The sequence below is a fragment of the Oncorhynchus tshawytscha genome, linkage group LG02 (genome assembly GCF_018296145.1).
Source record: "Oncorhynchus tshawytscha isolate Ot180627B linkage group LG02, Otsh_v2.0, whole genome shotgun sequence".
NCBI classification, from domain to species: Eukaryota; Metazoa; Chordata; class Actinopteri; order Salmoniformes; family Salmonidae; genus Oncorhynchus; species Oncorhynchus tshawytscha.
The window spans coordinates 16,129,074-16,152,601 of record NC_056430.1 but is presented as its reverse complement, the minus strand read 5'-3'; the positions used below and the strand labels follow the sequence as shown (position 1 = coordinate 16,152,601).

The following is a 23,528-nucleotide window of genomic DNA, read 5'->3' as shown; positions in this document are numbered from 1 at the left end:
GTCTGTGGATTTGAGCTTTTAGGATTACAGGCTTGGTCAGTGATAGTGCTGGTTATGGTCTTTTCTATGATCCAGCTTTTGCCATATGACATTTGTTGCACTGATATAATAGCATCAAGCTTTCTACAACGCAGGCCTACATTTTGTGCTCTTTTAGTGTTTTATTATGCAATAGCGGAGGTGTATGAAGATGGCGGGGCCCCATGCATTTACCACAAATTCCTTGATTTGTTAAATTTGCCATATTTGTTCATTGCTCTCCGCTATACTTCTTTTGTATGGTCATTGGTAGGGCTGTGGTGGTCATGACATTTTGTCAGCCAGGTATTGTCGTGTAAAAGACTGCCGGTCTCATGGTAATTTGCCGTTAATTAACATAAACACGTTTAGCAAGCCACTATTGCGCGCCTTTGAAACATCTACATGTCTAATGAATCAGTTGACTTTACACCATCATAAATCAATGTATTTATTTTAGGCAGGTCTAAACAAACATGATGTGAAGAAAATGTATTTCAGAAGAACAGCATGTTAGCCTACAGTTTATCTGGCAGTGTGCCATGCATAGGCTCGTTTAATTAGCAGACAAGATATTCTTAAATCCTGTGCCATTATTTTATAGTAAGACTAATATAATTGAACTTAGCTGAATAAAATAGAAAGGATATGTTTCCCATTCAGGAGCATTTTGAGTGTAAAAGTGATCATTTTTAAACAGGTTCTATATGCTAGATTTAGAGTAATTTGACAACTTTAGTTGTGAATAATAAACATTTAGGATGCCTTGAATATCAAAAGATGTATGGGCTGCATGATGAAACTATAGGCTATTGATGATTTGAGAAAGTCACAAAAAAGCTTGCGGTCTGTTCCTTGCCTCAGGCTGCAAACGCTGTTCTCTCATCAAGTGATCATACTTTCACCCATCAAACTATTCTGAATCTTGTCTTTACTAATATTACTAGAATTTCACATTTCACATCAAATGTGCAGGAACAGGGTCAGGAGAAAAAAGATGTCATCTGTATGTACTTGAATAGCGAATGTAGGACACTTTCTGCTGTTTTGTTTTTCACTCATGTTGGGTAGGCTATTCTGGTTATTTTATTCCACACATCAACCTCTGTTTGAGGAGCATGCAGGGTCTCTCCGCAGCACAGGTGATATTTCTCCCAAACTCTGTGTACCGTGGGGTCTCCAACCCTGTTCCTGAAGCTACACAGTGCTTAATTTGGGAAACCAAGTGAAATCTGTTTGGGATCATTGATAGTAATACGTTTTCACAATGAAACATATTTCATTAAACTGTTAGTAGCACCTCTCTCTGCGTGCTCGAGAAAGGTATGAAGGGAGGAGATGGAAATGCACGGTGGCGAGATTCGATCTTCTGTACCTAAAGGTAATGTCAACCTATTAATTATGAAAATTTAAAAATGCCCTATTACCAGGCTATTTGAAACCATATACAAAGTCACTAATTGTAGGCCAACTCTAAATGAATTTAATTTATGCAAGACCAATTATGTACCAGTTTTAAAAAATAAAAAAAAATTTTTTCTGCCGCGCATAATTATGCGGTAGACTGTGTTGTATAACGGCACAATCATTATTATAATTTTTTTTTTTTTCAAGCTTGGGTTCGTGTGTGTGTGCGCACATTAGGGATGCACAATATATCGGTAAGCATATCGGAATCAGATAAGATTAGCTAAAAATGCCAACATCGGGTCTATGTATAACGCCAATGTGCAAATCCAATGTCAAAGCTGACATAGGTAGATGACGTAATGATGCCACGAAAAATACGGAGCTACATGTGCAACACAGCATTCCTAACCTAGCCCACAATGTCTGCTGTGTGGATCTATTTTGAAGTTTCAAAGGAAGATAACAAAGGTCATATGCAAAGTTTGTGCCGCTATTATTTCCAGAGGGGAGAAAGTGAAATCTTTCAAAACCACAAACCTAATTACTGATTTGAAAATCACCCCCAGACGTTCACTGACTACTTAGAACAAAACCAGAAAAAAAACTAAGCGCGCACTTCCAACAACTTAAGTTCAAGTCGAGCAGTCATTTGAAATAGAATTTCAGCGAGACAACTCAAAGGCGAAATCCATTAATGCCAAGATAATGGAATTAATTGCCCGTGACAATCAACTGTTCTCTGTCGTGGATGATGTTGGCTTTTGCCGATTAGTCGAGCACCTCGAGCCCCGGTACACACTACCAAGTAAGTGCTATTTTTCAGATGTTGCCCTACCAGAGTTGCACAGTATTGTTGAAATGCACATTTGTGAGCTACTTGCAATGGGTGTCACTGAGATTAGCTTCATGACTGACATTTGGACTAGCGATATCAGACCCATGAGCATGCTGAGTCATACAGCACAGTGGGTCAACAAGGATTTTGTACTGAGGAAAGCTGTATTACAAGCTCAAGAATTTGCTTGTTCTCATACCACTACAGCCATTTCAATGGCATTTGAGAACATGTTTGAAACTTGGAAAATCCCCAAGCACAATGTGTTAATGTACGTAACATGACAAAGGCTTTGGAAGAATGCGGAGTCGCCAGCAACTGACTGTGAATTAAGGTGTTTTGGCCCAACGCAGCATATCTGACACAGTGGGAAGAGGTAGGAAGATAGTGGGTCATTTTAAACACTCGCAGCTAGCATACATCCGCCTGCAAGCAGTACAGGAGCAGCTTGGAGTGAAAATGAAAAGGCTTAAGCAAGATGTTTCCACCAGATGGAACAGTACTGTTTACACGGAGAGCCTGCTGGAACAAAAACGAGTGCTTGGCGTGTACGCAGCTGACTGAGTTACCTGCAACAATCAGTACAAACCAGTGGACTCTCATTGACATGAACACACTCCTAGCTCCATTGAAACAACTGCGAAATAAGCTCATCAACTGCGTCTGCAGCAGGACCCTCTAATGGTATTGAAACGCCGGCTCAACAACACTGCCAACACAGACGTGGGGTTCAAACTTCCGAAAGTACTCTAGTAGAGGCTGTGAACAAGTGATCCGGTGGCATTCTCTCTGAGCCTCTTTACTATGTCGCCACCATGCTTGATGCTAGGTACAAGGACTGCCACTTCGATGGTGACACGAAACAGGGTTTGTGAAATGTTAGACACAGCTGGACAAGATGGAAACGGACACAGTGACAGTGAAGCACCGGGGAAGAGGACCCACGACAGAAGAGGCCGCAGACAGCTGAAACTTCACTGCTTGACATGTATGCTGAAATCATGGTTGAGAATGAAATGACTGAACAATGAAACAGGAAGTAAGTGAATAGGTTTTGATTGTTTTACTGGTAATGGGACATGTGTGGATAACTTTTTAGTCAGTGTGTCTCCGTTAGAGACTCTTTGTATTGTCATTTTCGGTTACTACATTGGCCAACATTAGCCAATGTTGATCTATTTCTAATGATCCTTTGGAATGCAAGAATAATGAAATATGTTGTATTAAGTGTCTTGGTGCTTCCCTGTACTAGTATGGACAGTGAGTGCCTTTTCAGTGCAGCTTCACACATTGTAGATGAAAAAGTAATAACTCTTGTGACGAAGCCAAGCAGGTCCTCTTTGAAGAAAAACCTCCCCCAACTGTCCCCCAACAAAAATTGTAAATGGGCAGTCATATTGTAACAGCCATTTTGTCACTGGGGAAAAAATGGACCAATACCAATGGCTTTTCTGTTTATTCATGATGTTATAGGTGGTGATTTTCATTTAATTTGAAACAAAGCAGTTTTGTTTGTTTTATTTCTTAAATGAAAGACAAGATGTGTTGTAAATTTGCTCGCATTTTACTAGTCGAGTAAGTTGAGCACATTTTAAAAGTTTAAGTTGTGCAGTCTATGACAGCCTAGAGACAGTCTTTTTTTTTTCAAGCATTTAAAGCTAAATTGATTAACTGCATTTTAGTTTCAACCAATGTTTCTTTCAAAGCATTTTTAAGTTTCTCCATACAGTCAAGATTGGATAGTAAGAAGGGACACTGACAACTTCACCACCTTTGTAATGTGGGGCAGCTAAAATATTTCTGTGAATATCTGTTGAGTGATAAAGTACATTCATGGATTTGTAGTTTTTCTAATTTACAAGTTATTAAACAATCAGTTCCTAACTAAACAAACATGACACTTTGTTTCAACTGTTTAACTGTACTAGAATGCTTAAAAGCTGCTAACTTTAAATATATGTTCATTAGTGTTACCAGCCTCAGAAATTGCAGCCCAAATAAATCTCAACATCAACTGTTCAGAGGAGATTGCGTGAATCAGGCCTTCATGGTCAAATTGCTGCAAAGAAACCACTACTAAAAGACACCAATAATAAGAAGAGACTTGCTTGGGCCAAGAAATACGACCAATGCACATTAGACCGGTGGAAATCTGTCCTTTTGGTCTGATGAGTCCAAATTGAGATGTTTGGTTCTAACCGGTGTGTCTTTGTGAGATGGAGAGTAGGTGAACGGATGCTCTCCACATGTGGTTCTCACCGTGAAGTGAGGAGGAGGTTTGGTGTGGGGGTGTTTTGCTTGTGACACTGATTTATTTAGGGTTCTAGGCACATTTAACCAGCATGGCTACCACAGCATTCTGCAGCGATACGCCATCCCATCTGGATTGCACTTAGTGAGACTGTAATTTGTTTTTCAACAGGACAATGCCCCAAAACACATCTCCGGGCTGTGTAAGGGCTATTTGACCAAGAAGGAGGGTGATGGAGTGCTGCATCAGATGACCTGGCCTCCACAATCACCTGACCTCAACCCAATTGAGATGGTTTGGGATGAGTTGGACCACAGAGTGAAGGAAAAGCAGCCAACAAGTGCTCCGCATATGTGGGAACTCCTTCAATACTGTTGGAAAGTCATTCCAGGTGAAGCTGGTTGAGAGAATGCCAAGAGTGTGCAAAGCTGTCATCAAGGCAAAGGGTGGCTACTTTGAAGAATTTCAAATATAAAATATATTGATGTGTTAAACACTTTTTGGTTGCTACATGATTCCATGTGTTATTTCATAGTTTTAACTCTTATTCTACGATGTAGAAAATACTAAATAAAGAAACCCTTGAATGAGTAGGTGTGTCCAAACTTTTGACTGGTACTAATATACACTGCTCAAAAAAATAAAGGGAACACTTATACAACACACTGGAACTCCAAGTCAATCACACTTGAGGTATGTCATTTTTGTGCATGAGAGGAGATTACTGTGACTCAATCGTCACTTAGAATGTCACTCATGACTGCCGGTGTGGCGGTGATACAGTCACCGCAACAGCTCTAGCCATTAGTAGAGTATACATGATCCCAATTTTAGCTTCAAGACGCCAGCAATTTGGGAAACCAAACCATATTGTGTGCTGTAGTTTAAGAACTCGGTGGATGGTGCTTAAACAATAACTTTATCTGAATTCTGCCATCTTTATGCACGTTTGCCATTTCTCCCATTTTTATTTTTTGTTGGAAAAGGCAATAGAAACATCTGAAATATGGAAAATGTATCAACGTTAAACTAAAATAATCCTGAACACTACTGAGATCATGCTCTGAAAGGTGAATTTGTATGGCTGCATGGAAACATAAACATTATGAAAACATTTATGTTGAGCAGCAGACTCCGGCTGCCCTCGAGACCTCAGCAGTCATTAAGCCACACCTCCAGGCTATTTGTCACCACTCCCTGTTTATCATGCTGTCAGCTGATTCTGATCAGGCGCTTGGAGAAATGAGGGGCAGAAGAACTTCTTACAGTAAGGGATTATGGACAGACTCTGAGAGCATCTAGTTCACCCACATTGCAGAATTTGTTCTTTGTTTTCTTACCCTGAGGTAGTGTAGGGATGAACTGTGACTGAGTCCTATGTTTAGGTTTGAGCATCTTCTGAATTGTGCCTGCATTGACTCCAAGTAACTTACAACCAAGACTCAACATCGAACTCAATGAATTAGGTGTTTGAACAAATGCTAGTGCAGAATGGAGTTTTTAATTACATATCTCCATGATTAACGTTGTCATTCTACGTCCCACATTCGGTTGCCACAGTAATAGTGTGTTATACGGAAGTTGAGTCCTAGTGTCTCCCTCCTGATTTTGTTACTCACTTTTCTCATGTTATAAGGTTAATTCAACACGTCCCCCCTCTGATCTTAAGGACGGATGTGGATGGCAAGTAGTCATGGAATTAACAGTGATATTTTTATCAGAGAGGACCTTGAGTGTGATTTGCTCAGTTTAGAGAAGATCCTCAGTCTAGCACTCAAACACTTTGACCGTACAGAGTGAAATACATGGAGTAAGGTGATGGGGTTAGCTAGGAGGAAGAACTGGGGCTAAAACCAAAGGTTTTGTTTATAGTCCTTATGTTTCATTCATATCCAAATGTGCTAATCCAGTCTTCTGCGAATGTGAGGTCAAGGCTGTTTCCCGTATTACTGGTACCTTTCACAATGCTGGTGTGTGGATAATCTCTGTTTTTCACAATAGAATGTTATCCTAGCAGTTAAGAGAGTAAGGCCAGTAACCGAAAGGTCTCTGGTTAGAATCTCTGAGCCTACTATGTAAAAAAAAAAAAAAAACTCTGCCCTTGAGCAAGGCACTTAAGCCCAATTGCTCTGCTAAATTACTAAAATGTTAAGTGTTTTGAAAATTACCTCTGTTTTCTCTGACCATGTTCTGTATTTGACTAATAGGAAGATCAGTGCTTTAGGCTACTGTTTGGGGTAAATTATATGTTTAGGTTGCCCAGACGAGTGTGATCAGATCAGCCTGTATCGCTATAAATGGTTTATTGATCACTTAGCACCGTTGGCTGATCTAGTGAGCATCAACCAGTGGATTGGGGTCAGCAGGATAACTGTTTTTCAGATCATCTGGCCAGTCATGTCTTAACAGGTTTGTCAGGGAAGGTTAAATTAACCTCTCTGGGAACGTTTGGGACACTAGCGTCCCACCTCGCCAACAGCCAGTGAAATTGCAGGGCACCAAATTCAAAACAACAAATCTCATAATTAAAATTCCTCAACCATACAAGTATTTTACACAATTTTAAAGATCCACTTCTCGTTAATCCAACCACCGTGTCCAATTTCAAAAAGGCTTTTCGGTGAAAGCAGAACATATCATTGTTAGGTCAGCAACTAGTCACAGAAAGCATTCAGCCATTTTCCAACCAGAGAGGTGTCACAAAAAGCAGAAATATAGATAAAATTAATCACTAAACTTTGACTATCTTCATCAGATGACCCTCCCAGGACTCAATGTTACACAATACATGTATGTTTTGTTCGATCAAGTTCATATTTATATCCAAAAACCTCTGTTTACATTGGCACCATGTTCAGTATTGCCTCCAAAACATCTGGAGAAATTGCAGAGCCACATTTAATAACAGAAATACTCATCAAACTTTGATGAAAGATACATGTTTTACATAGAATTAAAGAGAAACTTGTTCTTAATGCAACCGCTGTGTCAGATTTCAAAAAAGCTTTACGGCAAAAGCACTATTCAATTATCTGAGAACAGGTTCAGCCACAAAAGCGAGCAGTTACCTGCCAAATTGTGGAGTCAACAAAAGTCATAAATAGTATTATAAATCTTTACTGATCTTCATCGGAATGCACTCCCAGGACTCCCACAAGAAATGTTTGTTTTGTTTGATTACGCTCATTTATGTCCAAATACCTCCGTTTTGTTCGCGTTTAGTTCACTATTCCAAAGGCACAATGCGCGAGCTCAAAATCCAGACGAATGGTCTGGAAGGTCAAGAGTTCCCTTAGTTTGTACAAACATGTCAAACGATGTTTACAATCATTCCTTAGGGTCTTTTTTATAATCTTCAATAATATTCCAACTGGACAATAGCGTATTCATTACAGAGGAAAAAGAAGGAATGGCGCACCTGTGTGACCGCGCAGTAAACAACTGATTGGCTTCAGCCTAGTCCACTTGTTGAAACAGCGTTTATTTGACACCCTTCCACAATAGAAGCCTCAAACAACTTTCTACAGACAAACTCTTCTCTGCATAGATGGACATTGTCCTCTTCAATCACTTAAATGAAACTACAAACCTCAGATTTCCCACTTCCTGGTTGGATTTGTCTCAGGTTTTTGCCTGCCATATTCTGTTATACTCAGACATCATTCAAACAGTTTCAGAAACTTCAGTGTTTTCTATCCAATACTACTAATAATATGCATATATTAGAATCTGGGACAGAGTAGCAGGCAGTTTACTCTGCACCTTATTCATCCAAGCTACTCAATACTGCCCCCCCTGTCACCAAGAAGTTAAGTGTGTCTCAGGATTATATCAATGACATTGAGGTGAGAAGATAGGACTGTGAGTCAGTAGCAGAGTTGTGTGAGGGCAGGAGAAGCGCTCTAATGTAGGATATAAGTGTATGGGCCTGCTGCACTGGCCAAGCCAACAGAAGTACTGTTATGTAGGCTATGAGAGTGTAGGCCTGCACTAGCCAAAGCAACGGTGTCACAGCCTACTTCTCCTGACGCAATTTGTTGTTTAATGACTGCACAACGTTTCCCTGTAGAAGGAAAGTAGTTACTAGTTCAGAAAATCCGTTTTCTGGTTGAGAGTTCTTTGAAGTGGACAATGTCCATCTATGCAAATGTGTCATCAGCCTATTTCTTTACCAAAGACTTGCACCTCAATCAGACCGACAGCATCATTGCATGTTGGTATATTAGAAGTACATTAATTTCCAATGGAATTCTGCATTTGCCTTGCACCATTGCGTTGCAATTGTGTTTTGTGTGGTGCATACATTGGATTTATCCAACGTGTCAAATTGTATGTGTAAATTTGACAAATACAAGCAAAAGGTGAATGTTTTGTTGCACAAATATTCACTTAAATATTGGATTACATACAGTGCATTCAGAACGTAATCAGACCCCTCTTTCTTTCCACATTTTGTTACGTTACAGCCTTATTCTAAAATCAATTGTTCCCCGCAATACTCCATAATGACAAAGCAGAAACCGGTTCTACATTTTTACAAATGTATTTCTTTTAAACGTAACATTTTACATAAGTATTCAGACCCTTTACTCAGTACTTTGTGCCTCGAGTCTTTACCATCTACAAACTTGGCATACCTGTATTTGGGTTGTTTCTCCTATTCTTCTCTACAGATCCTCTCAAGCTCCGTCAGGTTGTTTGGGGAGTGTCGCTGCACAGGTATTTTCAGGTCTCTCCAGAGATGTTCGATCAGGTTCAAGTCCGGACTCTGGCTGGGCCACTCAAGGACATTCAGAGACTTGTCCCGAAGCCATTCCTGCATTGTCTTGGCTGTCTGCTTAGGGTCGTTGTGCTGTTGGAAGGTGAACCTTCGCCCCAGTCTGAGCGCTCTGGAGCAGGTTTTTATCAAGGATCTCACTATACTTTGCTCTGTTCATCTTTCCCTCTCCTGACTAGTCTCCCAGTCCCTACTGCTGAAAAACATCCCCACAACATGATGCTGCCGCCACCATGTTTCACCGTAGGGATGGCATTGGCCAGGTGATGAGCGGTGCCTGATTTCCTCCAGACGTGACACTTGGCATTCAGGCCAAATCTTGGTTTCATCAGACCAGGGAATCTTGTTTCTCATGGTCAGAGTCCTTTAAGTTCCTATTGGCAAACTCCAAGTGGGCTGTCGTGCATTTTATGTAGGAGTGGCTTCCGTCTGGCCACTACCATAAAGGCCTGATTGGTGGAGTGCTGCAGAGATGGTTGTCCTTCTGGAAGGTTCTCCCATCTCCACAGAGGAGCTTTGTCTGAGTGACCATCGTTTCTTGGTCACCTCCTTGACCAAGGCCCTTCTCCCCCGTTTGGCTGGGCAGCCAGCTCCAGGAAGAGTCTTGGTGGTTCCAAACTTCATTAATTTAAGAATGATGGAAGCCACTGTGTTCTTGGGGACCTTCAATGCTGCAGATATTTTCGGTACCCTTCCCCAGGTCTGCCTTGACACAATCCTGCCTTGGAGCCCTACGGACAATTCCTTCGACCTCGAGGCTTGGTTTTTGCTCTGTGCCTTTCCCAATCATGTCCAATAAATTGAAATGATCACAGGTGGACTCCAATCTAGTTTTAGAAACGTCTCAAGAAAGATAAATGGGAACAGGCTGCATTAGAGCTCAATTTCAATTCTCATAGCAAAGGGTCTGAATACTTTTTTCTTCCCCCGGTTTTTATTTTTAATACATTTGTAAAACCTGTTTTCACTTTGTCATTATGGGTAGGGTATTGTGTGTGTGTAGATTGACTTTTATTCAATCCATTATAGAATAAGCCTGTTATGTGGAAAAAGTCAATGAGTCTAAATACTTTTCGAATGCACTGTACATAATGAGAGAAGTTTGACTGCAGAATTGATTACGCTGTATTGATGTAATGGCGCTGTCGTTCTGATCGAGGTGTTAGGCCTATCCACGAATGACAGGATACATAAAATCACCTATGTTTTGTTTTCTGGAACAAACAGCCCTTTGTGACAGAACATCATCTAGCTTTGTTTGTCTAAATGATGCCATTTCAATGCTTTCACAGCTCAACGAGGGGAAAACATGATCAGTTGGTTACATAATGTGTGAGTGACAAGCGATCTGGTGACAGATTCCATCGCATTTCCAACTCTGATGGTTTTGGGAAAAATGTAAATTGCGTTATATTGAGAATGTGCCCACTCTGGTCTTGGCACATGCACTTTAGTCAACAGCTGGCAGGTACAGTGTGGGTAGATAGCCTACATGATGACATTATGGACAAAATAGATACATTTTTCAAAAGGTAGCCAAGCATTGATCATGTCTCCAGAATAAGACCCACGATATTTATTGGACAGGAACATCATACCCCGATTGCACTTTCAACACCATGTGAAGTTCATCATTTATTTCATCTGTAGCCTAATAAAACTGCATTCTTTCCGGAGTCGTAGTGGGGGGGGGGCATACAGTAGTGGGGCGTAACTCCCAAGTTTACTTCGATTTGATGGTTATTATATCAATATTTGTGCATAAAGGTATTTCATCGCCATTTCTCTCATAATTAATTTTATCGACAATTAAGGATCCCACCTTGACTAGCGTAACATTTGTCGACCAACATTTGCTGTTTTCACCAGGCCTGTCGTGAATTAATTTTTTTGCCGACGTACTTTATTCGCATAAAAAGGTTTGCTGGAAACATGATTACTGAGACTCTTCTTTCTTCCTCTTTCAGATTAACGACTGTCCCAGCAGCTGGAGCGAGACAGACCTACTAGCAGGGCAACATGAGTGAACTGGACCAGTTACGCCAGGAGGCTGAGCAGCTCAAAAACCAGATCAGAGTGAGTGTTTATCCCTCCATCTACCGTCAATGGGCAGGAGCAATTGTTTAAAACCTACAGAAATTGCGTATTTCAGAAATAATTTAATTGTCTCTGCGCTCATAATCAAGTCTCAACAGTGTCATAACAAAGCTACATAATCTTCTGACAGTGTTTGGTTGTTAAATTTGTGTGATGGTTTTAATTGTCTTACTTTTGCAGGATGCCAGGAAAGCATGTGCAGATGCCACGCTATCACAGGTAAAAGTTTAGTTTTGGTTTTTGCGTCTTGTACTTTCGGTTTTGTACGGCAGCTTCAAACAGAGAAAAATACAATATTTTTGGTTATGGAAAATATATTTAACAGCGGTTTATATGGTGCAATGATGCTTGCTTGTTTTGTCATAAACTGAAATTAGGCAAACTTACAATTTTAACAACCATAAAATTGTGGAGTGATTTCTGCATAGTACATCTTTAACTAGGGATATGCAAAACATTCAATGCAATCTGCTATTGATGGCTTTATGTAACTGTGTTTGTTTGTTTTGCAGATCACAGCCAATATTGATCCTGTTGGCCGTATTCAGATGCGCACAAGAAGAACACTGAGGGGGCATTTGGCTAAGATCTATGCCATGCATTGGGGCACTGATTCCAGGTAAACCCAAGTGTAATTTTTATAGTGTCTTTCACAAGCTAGGAAGGTAATTTCCATTTGTTCTGTACTGCTTTTTGGAGTTTTTGCAATGACAAATAGTTGAATGATTCCAGTTGTCAAATATTAAAGTTGGCATGGTATATAATTGTATAACCCTTGGCATGAATTGGTTATTATACACTGCTCAAGAAAATAAAGGGAACACTAAATGAACCTCTTGCGACGAGCAATCCGAGATCGTAATCATAGCCTCAAACGAATTAGCATAACGCAGCGGACATAAATTACCCCTAAACTTTTCCTATTCATGAAAATCGCAAATGAATTAAATATATTCAAACACAAGCTTAGCCTTTTGTTAACAACACTGTCATCTCAGTTTTTCAAAATATGCGTTACAGCCAACGCTAGACAAGCATTTGTGTAAGTTTATCATGGCATAATGCTATGCTAGGCTCTGCTGGCAGCAGGCAACATTTTCACGAAAATAAGAAAAGCAACCAAATTAAATAATTTACCTTTGAAGAACTTCGGATGCTTTCACTCAGGAGACTCCCAGTTAGATAGCAAATGTTCCTTTTTTCCAAAAATATTATTTTTGTAGGTCGAAATAGCTCTCGTGCTTGGCTGAGAAATCGACCGGAAAATGCTACCACTACAACGCCAAACTTTTTTCAAAATGAACTCCATAATATCGACAAACACGGCAAACGTTGTTTAGGATCCATCCTCAAGGTGTTTTTAACATGTATATCCATTGAGGCAATTGGTTTCTCATAAGAAGCGATTGGAAAAATGGCTACCTCAGTATTTTACACAAGATTTTCTGCTGGAGACACCATGTGACCACTTGCTATATATGGTCCCTTACGGCTATTCTTCAATGGAAATGCGTAAAAAAGACGTCACAATTCTGTAGACACCTTGGGGAATACGTGGAAAACGTAAGCTCATTCGTAGCTCATTCACAGCCATATAAGGAGTCATTGGCACGAGGCGGTTTTAAAAAATGCGGCACTTCCTGGTTGGATTTTTATCTGGGTTTCGCCTGTAACATCAGTTCTGTGGCACTCACAGACAATGTCTTTGCAGTTTTGGAAACGTCAGTGTTTTATTTCCAAAGCTGTCAATTATATGCATAATCGAGAATCTTTTCGTGACAAAATATCTTGTTTAAAACGAACGTTTTTCATCCAAAAAAATGTAATAGCGCCCCCTAATGCATAACTGGATAACACATCCTAGATCTGAATGAATTAAATATTCTTATTAAATACTTTTTTCTTTACATAGTTGAATGTGCTGACAACAAATTATCAATGGAAATCAAATTTATCAACCCATGGAGGTCTGGATTTGGAGTCACACTCAAAATCAAAGTGGAAAACCACACTACAGGCTGATCCAACTTTTATGTAATGTCCTTAAACAAGTCAAAATGAGGCTCAGTAGTGTGTGTGGCCTCCACGTGCCTGTATGACCTCCCTACAACACCTGGGCATGCTCCTGAGGGATCTCCTCCCAGACCTGGACTAAAGCATCCGCTAAACTCCTGGACAGTCTGTGGTGCAACGTGGCGTTGGTGGCTGGAGCGAGACATGATGTCCCAGATGTGCTCAATTGGATTCAGGTCTGGGGAACGGGCGGGCCAGTCCATAGCATCAATGCCTTCCTCTTGCAGGAACTGCTGACACACTCCAGCCACATGAGGTCTAGCATTGTCTTGCAGTAGGAGGAACCCAGGGCCAACCACACCAGCATATGATCTCACAAGGGGTCTGAGGATCTCATCTCAGTACCTAATGGCAGTCAGGCTACCTCTGGCGAGCACATGGAGGGCTGTGCGGCCCCCCAAAGAAATACCACGCCACACCATGACTGACCCACCACCAAACAGGTCATGCTGGATGATGTTGCAGGCAGCAGAATGTTCTCCATGGCGTCTCCAGACTGTCACGTCTGTCACATGTGCTCAGTGTGAACCTGCATTCATCTGTGAAGAACACAGGGCGCCAGTGGCGAATTTGCCAATCTTGGTATTCTCTGGCAAATGCCAAACGTCCTGCACGGAGTTGGGCTGTAAGCACAACCCCCACCTGTGGACGTCGGGCCCTCATACCACCCTCATGGAGTCTGTTTCTGACCGTTTGAGCAGACACATGCACATTTGTGACCTGCTGGAGGTCATTTTGCAGGGCTCTGGCAGTGCTCCTCCTGCTCCTCCTTGCACAAAGGCGGCGGTAGCGGTCCTGCTGCTGGGTTGTTGCCCTTCTACGGCCTCCTCCACATCTCCTGATGTACTGGCCTGTCTCCTGGTAGCGCCTCCATGCTCTGGACACTACGCTGACAGACACAGCAAACCTTCTTGCCACATCTCGCATTGATGTGCCATCCTGGATGAGCTGCACTACCTGAGCCACTTGTGTGGGTTGTAGACTCCGTCTCATGAGTGAGTGAAAGCACCGGCAGCATTCAAAAGTGACCAAAACATCAGCCAGGAAGCATAGGAACTGAGAAGTGGTCTGTGGTCCCCACCTGCAGAACCACTCCTTTATTGGGGGTGTCTTGCTAAATGCCTATAATTTCCACCTGTTGTCTATTCCATTTGCACAACAGCATGTGAAATTTATTGTCAATCAGTGTTGCTTCCTAAGTGGACAGTTTGATTTCACAGAATTGTGATTGACTTGGTGTTACATTGTGATTAAGTGTTCCCTTTATTTTTTTGAGCAGTGTATTATTCCACATGATATAGTGGGAAATGTAAGAAGGTGTTATTATGACTAAGCATGCATTGTTGCTATGATTGTCATTGCTTAGATTTGGCCCCAAGTTACAATTCAAAACAGTCTTAATAAATTACTTTTAGTTTGCTTTTCTATTCCATATAGAATTTTAGCTAGTTATAGTTTGATTTTTTTAAATTGCTTATTTCTTAAACGGAACTGTAATTCCATGACCTTATGTTTCTGCTCTTTCTCACAGGCTCTTGGTCAGTGCTTCCCAAGATGGCAAACTCATCATTTGGGACAGCTATACCACTAACAAGGTCAGACTTCAGTAGCTCAACTTCCGTAGCTCTGTTTAGAGGACGACTACAACGTTTCCATTGCAATTATAGGCATTGCGTTTTGTCCCTTCAAACATTCTACTTTAGTTGTTTTATTCACCTACACACCTGTAATAAGAGCTCATTACTTCAGGTGTGCAAAGGTTTCATGTTTTTTATCCACCACCTCCTTGCAGGTCCATGCCATTCCTTTGCGTTCTTCCTGGGTCATGACCTGCTCATATGCACCTTCAGGAAACTACGTGGCATGTGGAGGCCTGGACAACATCTGCTCTATTTACAACCTGAAGACACGTGAGGGGAATGTACGTGTGAGCCGGGAGCTCGCTGGACACACGGGTAGAGAGACTACATTTTCTGTTTGGCATGTTATTTGTTATGAAATCCTTCTCATTTTCTGCTACTTAAAACACACTATGAGAACATTTCTGGGTTAGTAATGCACAAATTAAATCTAATTTCCAGGTTATCTGTCCTGCTGTCGCTTCGTTGATGACAACCAGATTATTACAAGCTCTGGAGACACCACCTGGTAAGTAAAGGAATTACTCTGTGTCCTGTAAGGATGCTGCTCAGTCTATTTCCAATACAACATTGTTAATTTTCCTAAAATGTCTTAAATTTGAATTGAATTTGTATAGAAACTCATGCCTCTTGTTTTAACCAGATGTTGTTTTTACAGTGCCCTTTGGGATATTGAGACTGGCCAGCAGACAACCACATTTGCTGGTCACAGTGGTGATGTCATGAGCCTCTCATTGGCCCCTGACACTAGGCTATTTGTCTCAGGTGCTTGTGATGCCTCGGCTAAACTCTGGGACGTCAGAGAGGGCATGTGCAGACAGACCTTCACTGGGCATGAGTCTGACATCAATGCCATATGTGTAAGGGCATATTTAAAGATATCTATGCACACGTATTGCCTATTAGGGCATTTTACATTGATCCATCTTTATTTTAGGTTAAACAATTTGTACATTTTAAGAACAATATTTAAAAGTACAAGAAACCCAAAGGATGACCCATCAAACCGTAAAAACACTTATTTCCAATGTGGTCCTCAAATCATGAAATATAATCTCAATTTATACATTTCAGTTCTTTGATTGAAAAAAAAAATGTTTTTGAGATGCACATTTTAATTAAAATATAGTCAGTTATTTGCTCAGTAAGTAATTACTGTATGATCTGTGCTTTGCAGTTCTTCCCCAATGGCAATGCCTTTTGTACGGGCTCTGACGACGCCACCTGCAGACTCTTCGATCTTCGTGCCGACCAGGAGCTGATGTGCTACTCGCATGACAACATCATTTGTGGCATCACCTCTGTTGCTTTCTCCAAGAGTGGCCGTCTCCTCCTAGCTGGATATGACGACTTCAACTGCAATGTGTGGGACACACTGAAGGCTGACCGTGCTGGTGAGTCACTGATAACACCCCAGAGATGTCTCGTCACACGCTATAACAAAACTTCGGTCCTTTTTCGATACTACAACATGAAAACGGTTCGGTATAAGTTTTTATATTTTTGGTTCTTAATGTCGCGTACTGCATGACAGGATCAAGTCTGTCTATCAGCCAATGAGCCTCTTGCCTGGTCCAGTCAAGCTGACCATACATTACACCATTTTAAACCGCAATAAAACCAATTCTCCCCAATTTTGTTGTTTCCCATTGGTAGTTCGTCTTGTCTCATCACTGCAACTCCTGTACGGACTTGGGAGAGGCGAAGGTTGAGAGCTGTGCATCCCCCGAAACCCAACCAAGCCTGCTTCTTGACACAATGCCCACTTAACCCAGAAGCCAATGTGTCGGAGGAAACACCGTACACTTGGCGACTGTGTCAGCGTGCACCAAGTCTGGTCCGCCACAGGAGTCGCTAGTGCACGATGGGACAAGGACATCCCTGCCGGCCTAACCCTCCCCGAACCTGGACGACACTGGGCCAATTGTGTGCCGCCCCATGGGTCTCCCGGTCGCGGTCGGCTGCGACAGAGCCTGGACTCGAACCCAGAATCTCTAGTGGCACAGCGTCACTCGGGAAGCTTAAACTGCGATTTTGTAACGATTTCGGATCTATGCCATATTTCTGGGATCGCAGGTCATTTGTATGCTCCACTCAAGATGTTGTAGGTCACATAATGTGAGCGGGTGAAAGAAGTGCGATTTATAAGTCTTGCACTCTCCTGAGCTGCATCTTCTGTCCCGGTTGTATTTTTCTTACATGCCAGAATTCGGACTTGTGCAACTCGTCCTCCTTTGCTCGCTCATTCTTGGCCATGGCGCCACAACATATATAGAATTCACAGGACCGGGCGGGGTCAAGATAAATCTCAATGTGAGCAGACTACAGGATGAAAAGATTATCCAGGCCATTTGCATAATGAGTTGTCCCACAATGTCAATATTTTTGTTGTCTAACGTATGCCTAGCTTTACTCAATGCTATCTAGCCTGTCCTGAGGAACCACTCCACTGTCTGGGAGTCTGGGCTGCATCATGTCAGCTCTCCACTCATGCTGCTTTGGGAGTCTGGGCTGCATCATGTTAGCTCCCCACTCATGCTGCACTGGGAGTCTAGGCTGCATCATGCCAGCTCCCCACTCACTCCTAGTTACACAACAAATTTTCCTTTTGTTCCATAAAGATTATTTTTATACCCAAAATACCTCTGTTTGTTGCGTTGCGTTATCTTCAGAAATCCACAGGAAAGAGCGGTCACGACAACGCAGACAAATTCCAAATAATATTCATAATGTCCACAGAAACATGTCAAATGTTTTTATAATCAATCCTCAGGTTGTTTTTAAAATATATATTCGATAATATATCAACCGGTTGTGTAGGTTTTTCAATAACACCGGGAGAAACAATGGCCGCTTTACTCTGTAGCGCAAAACTCACTGAGAGCCCCCACCTATCCACTTACGCAATGTGATCTTTCATGCTCATTTTTCAAAATAAAATCCTGAAACTGTCTAAAGACTGACACCTTAGGGAAGTCATAGAAAAAGGATATCACTTTAAATGGAGGATAAGGCATGCATAGGAACAGAGGTTTCAAAATAAGAGGCACTTCCTGATTGGATTTTCCTCAGGTTTTCGCCTGCAATATCAGTTCTGTTATACTCAGACAATATTTTTACAGTTTTGGAAACTTTAGAGGGTTTCCTATCTTAATCTGACAATTACAGTGGGGCAAAAAAGTATTTAGTCAGCCACCAATTGCAAGTTCTCCCGCTTAAAAAGATGAGAGGCCTGTAATTTTCATCACAGGTACACTTCAACTATGACAGACAAAATGAGGGGGAAAAATCCAGAAAATCACATTAGGATTTTTTTAATGAATTTATTTGCAAATTATGGTGGAAAATAAGTATTTGGTCAACAACAAAAGTTTCTCTCAATACTTTGTTATATACACTTTGTTGGCAATGAGAGGTCAAACGTTTTCTGTAAGTCTTCACAAGGTTTTCACACACTGTTGCTGGTATTTTGGCCCATTCCTCCATGTAGATATCCTCTAGAGCAGTGATGTTTTGGGGCTGTTGCTGGGCAACACAGACTTTCAACTCCTTCCAAAGATTTTCTATGGGGTTGAGATCTGGAGACTGGCTAGGCCACTCCAGGACCTTGAAATGCTTCTTACGAAGCCACTCCTTCGTTGCCCGGGCGGTGTGTTTGGGATCATTGTCATGCTGAAAGACCCAGCCACGTTTCATCTTCAATGCCCTTGCTGATGGAAGGAGGTTTTCACTCAATCTCACGATACATGGCCCCATTCATTCTTTCCTTTACACGGATCAGTCGTCCTGGTCCCTTTGCAGAAAAACAGCCCCAAAGCATGATGTTTCCACCCCCATGCTTCACAGTAGGTATGGTGGTGTTTGGATGCAACTCAGTATTTTTTGTCCTCCAAACATGACGAGTTGAGTTTTTACCAAAAAGTTATTTTGGTTTCATCTGACCATATGACATTCTCCCAATCTTCTTCTGGATCATCCAAATGCTCTCTAGCAAACTTCACACGGGCCTGGACATGTACTGGCTTAAGCAGGGGGACATGTCTGGCACTGCAGGATTTGAGTCCCTGGCGGCCTAGTGTGTTACTGATGGTAGGCTTTGTTACTTTGGTCCCAGCTCTCTGCAGGTCATTCACTAGGTCCCCCCCGTGTGGTTCTGGGATTTTTGCTCACCGTTCTTGTGATCATTTTGACCCCACGGGGTGAGATCTTGCGTGGAGCCCCAGATCGAGGGAGATTATCAGTGGTCTTGTATGTCTTTCATTTCCTAATAATTGCTCCCACAGTTGATTTTTTTCGAACCAAGCTGCTTACCTATTGCATATTCAGTCTTCCCAGCCTGGTGCAGGTCTACAATTTTGTTTCTGGTGTCCTTTGACAGCTCTTTGGTCTTGGCCATAGTGGAGTTTGGAGTGTGACTGTTTGAGGTTGTCTTTTATACTGATAACAAGTTCAAACAGGTGCCATTAATACAGTTAACGAGTGGACAGAGGAGCCTCTTAAAGAAGTTGTTACAGGTCTGTGAGAGCCAGAAATCTTGATTGTTTGTAGGTGACCAAATACTTATTTTCCACCATAATTTGCAAAGAAATTCATAAAAAATCCTACAATGTGATTTTCTGGATTTTTTTTCCTCATTTTGTCTGTCATAGTTGAAGTGTACCTATGATGAAAATTACAGGCCTCTTTCATCTTTTTAAGTGGGAGAACTTGCACAATTGGTGGCTGACTAAATACTTTTTTACTTTTTTTTTCTTTTATATGCATATTCTAGTTTCTGGGGCTGAGAAATAGGCAGTTTCAAATGGGTATGTTTTTTTTGCCAAAAACTAAAATACTGCCCCTTACACGCAAAATGTTAACTCAATGCACATACACACTCCTATTGAAAATGCATTCACCTGTATTGTGAATGTCTAGGCTACATCTTGATTTACCAAGTTTATCAATGGAGATTTACCATTCAAATAAATGACTACCGTTATGTAGTTACTGGTAAAAACAAAGTCAAATTGATTGTACAATTGATACATTCATTAGTGCATACATAGCTGTCCCTGAAAAAATATTGACAAACAAAATGTCTAATTGATTGTTGATCTCAAGACACCTTCTCTTTAGTATAGTGGTGTGTGTCCCTGCTTTTCACGTGGGAGACCGGGGTTCAATTCCCCAATGGAAGGAATAGGCCGTCTTTGTAAATAAGAATATGTTCTTAACTGACTTGCCTAGTTAAATATGTCCAACAATTGAACAGAGCAGTAGCTGTGTTTGTCTGCATCAAGTGCCATCCTGTGACTTTGGCTAATGTGCCTTTTTTTTTGTCTTGGTATTGAGTGTCGTAATGCTAAACCTGGAAGCTATCGGTATTAAATTCACAATTCTAGTATTGTGACAACACTAATGCACACCAAGCATGTTTTATATTGTACACGTCAAATGCAACCTGTCCTGGAAATGTGAAATTCAAAATAACTCCCAACAAATGTTTCAAGCTCATTTTAACTTATTTATAAAGTCAGCTAAATTAAATCCATCATTCCCAGCACCTTCCTGAGACTAATATCGTGGTTCTGTTTTAGGTGTGTTGGCTGGACATGACAACCGTGTTAGCTGCTTGGGAGTCACCGACGATGGCATGGCAGTTGCAACAGGATCCTGGGACAGTTTTCTCAAGATCTGGAATTGAAACCTGAAGGTGCTTTGCCCTTTTTGTATTGCTGTAAAGCTACGCCTTTTTAGCTACTTATGGAACAACAGCTGTGTACAGTGTGTTCAGTATAAGTTAACCCTGACTCATTCTTACTTTTCTTGTTCAGGTGTCATTTTGAACTCCAAAGTTGACTGGAAGACCATTACAACAACTTGAGAATGTTAAATTTCATAGCATCTTCTTCAACACCGTTTTAAACTGACTTGGACACCACAAACTAAGGGAAACCAATGCCTTTCCTACACAAGAAGAGCACAATTGTTTGTCAACTAGTTAAAAAGAAGAGTTCCTGTGGTATCAAATCAAAAACTTGTGCATTCCTTCTTGGACCCTTTTATGTTACCTTGAATGACGAAACACTATCATCCCATGCAAATGTATGTCTTGAAAGCAAATGTTTGAGCGTAATTGTACAAATTATTTAACTTTCTTTTTTTAAAGAATTCTTTTCTCTGATGGTTTGTTTTATTCGGTTGCTTTCGTTTGTCAGGTTCTTTTCAAATAAAGCTTGTCATGTTAATCCAGTTTAATCATGTAAGAAAGCTGAGACAAAATAAAACATGCAGAAAGCATGAAAGCAAAATATTGACCAGATTACAGGAGCTGCGTTCAGAAAACGTCAATGATGTATTTATTTGCCAGCTATTTTTGTTTCATCACGGCTTTTTTTTGTACAAAAATAAAATGTGCTTGAACTAACACTTAACTAAGCACATGCTATAAATTGTGATGAATGCTAATTTCAATACAGAAGTAGTTCATGAGTAACTTAATTTCAGTTAACCCCTTAACTCTGTCTTAATTGGGTGGAGTAGGGAATAGGGGTTTAGGGTGGGTTTTGTGATTGTTGGGGCTGGATTTAGTTTAATGGATGGGGATTTTTGTTAGTGTCCACTTAGTGAAAGACCACCTGACAGACACCTTTCCTGTGCTTGAAACAGCAGTTATTGCTATTCTGTGAATGAAATGTACAAATCAATGTCTGAAAATAATTCTCTGAAATTTTACATGTTGTTTTGTCTGCCATGGGTTAATTTAAGCATGCATGCTGTAGAATTGCTTTCCACGATGCAAAGATCCAAGTCATCTGTCTTGTTCATAAATTGTAACCGGTTAACTATTTTATTTTGGCTAAACACTGCATATGTACTTACACTGGCAAAGCTATGCACCAGAGTAATTGAAAGTGAAGAATGGATTTCCTATTGACTGCAGACTCCATGTGAAATATACCAGTTCTAATGATGCCAATTTTTTTTTATATATAATTCATAGTGAACCTTTTTTGATTAACCTCCTTTAAATGTTCACACCCAATGGAACAAAAACATGTTCTCTGATTTATGCCCTTACTAATTTTGTAATTTCTTTTCTTGGTCTTAAGTCATAGCATCTGAATGGCAGAAGAAAACAATTCTCAACTGTACAGAAGCACTTTCTTTAATAGTTGACATTTTTCACTTTTTCTGTGATGTACAATTACATGTGATCTATTTGTGTGTGGCCACAAGTAAAAATGAATTGCAATTCAATTGAGATGGGTTTCCTTTTCTCCTTCCATTGATAAGATGGAGCTCTGCACCCTTTACACATTTTTTTGTATTTTATTTCAATATTTTGTCCTGCGTTTACACAGGCAGCCCAATTATTGACACGTGCTGATCTGATTGGTCAAAAGTCCAAATAGTGAAAAAAAAGAACAATTGGTCTGCCTGTGTAAACAGCCTTGGTGTTCCACAGTGAGCTGGATCAAGATACTGTACTAAAATGTACTGTTATTGAAAATGTAATAAAAAGCCGTTTGAGATGTCTTGTTCTTAACCTATTCTCATGCCACTTGTCAAATGTTTTCTAGTTTATATGTAGATTAACTATATTGCCTGTTAGTGAAAATAATGAAAGGAACCCTCACCAAACAACATTCACATTCCAACAATGCAAAGTAAAAGCGCAATAGGCTACTTAAAGTGTTTGTACGTGACCCTAATGGTTGGTTGTTTTTGTCTTGGCAGATAGGGGTTTTAATGAATAGTTGCCTCCTGTGTTTGTTTTGCATTCATGTTACGCGACCCCAGCCGTTTAAGCCCATTATAAACATGTCTTGGGGTTGTGGCTTGCGCATTGTGGTCGGGCAACCTTGGTTCTAATTCCTGTTGGTGCAATGCTCCCGCTGTTCGCTACAGTGGATTGGGGTGTCAGAAGTGGGACGTCCAGGGGTGGCTTGTAGACATTACTAGCGCCCAAAGTGTGTACAGTATCATTTCAACAAACGAGCCATTTGAGGTGCTTTCTTCCCTCCCGTGATGCATGTTGCTATGGCTAACAACAACATGGAGAGCGGGCCAGCAGCCTGGAATTCCTATCCGGAATGTTGGTGACGCTTGTTCCCTGATCTTGTCTAGATGGGATACAGCTTTTGTGAAATTGACTTCAATTATAATTTTGGGGTATTATGGCTAACCTTTACCCTTTCTCCGAATTCTCCTAACCTGCTGTCACGAAAATTGAATTTGACAAAAGCTGTATCCCTTATAGACGAAACGTTCATTGGTCCCCAGTTGTCACAGGAAGTCATGGAGGGAAGAAAATGGGTTCATCCAATCTTTACATAGGGGGGGACGTCCCAGTTGTCATCGAGTATGGATCTCAGGTGGGTATAATCAGTTTACCCAAGGTTACATTTTTTTAGGAAAATACAAATGTTTTAAGAGATCACA

The 23,528-nt window shown here is 40.9% G+C and overlaps 1 protein-coding gene across 1 annotated transcript in view; it reads left to right on the top strand.

Moving 5' to 3' along the window:
* LOC112247052 (guanine nucleotide-binding protein G(I)/G(S)/G(T) subunit beta-1-like) overlaps positions 1-22,636 on the top strand; it is a 25,725-nt gene extending 3,089 nt beyond the window's left edge. The window contains exons 2-11 of the mRNA XM_024415697.2: positions 11,259-11,367; positions 11,569-11,607; positions 11,901-12,007; positions 14,993-15,056; positions 15,254-15,416; positions 15,543-15,609; positions 15,760-15,961; positions 16,279-16,495; positions 20,681-20,796; positions 20,918-22,636. Of these exons, the coding sequence (XP_024271465.1) occupies positions 11,311-11,367; positions 11,569-11,607; positions 11,901-12,007; positions 14,993-15,056; positions 15,254-15,416; positions 15,543-15,609; positions 15,760-15,961; positions 16,279-16,495; positions 20,681-20,787 (1,023 nt within the window). The 5' untranslated portion in view covers positions 11,259-11,310 and the 3' untranslated portion in view covers positions 20,788-20,796; positions 20,918-22,636. The remainder of the gene's footprint in view (positions 1-11,258; positions 11,368-11,568; positions 11,608-11,900; positions 12,008-14,992; positions 15,057-15,253; positions 15,417-15,542; positions 15,610-15,759; positions 15,962-16,278; positions 16,496-20,680; positions 20,797-20,917) is intronic.
* The last annotated feature ends 892 nt before the right edge of the window (positions 22,637-23,528 follow it).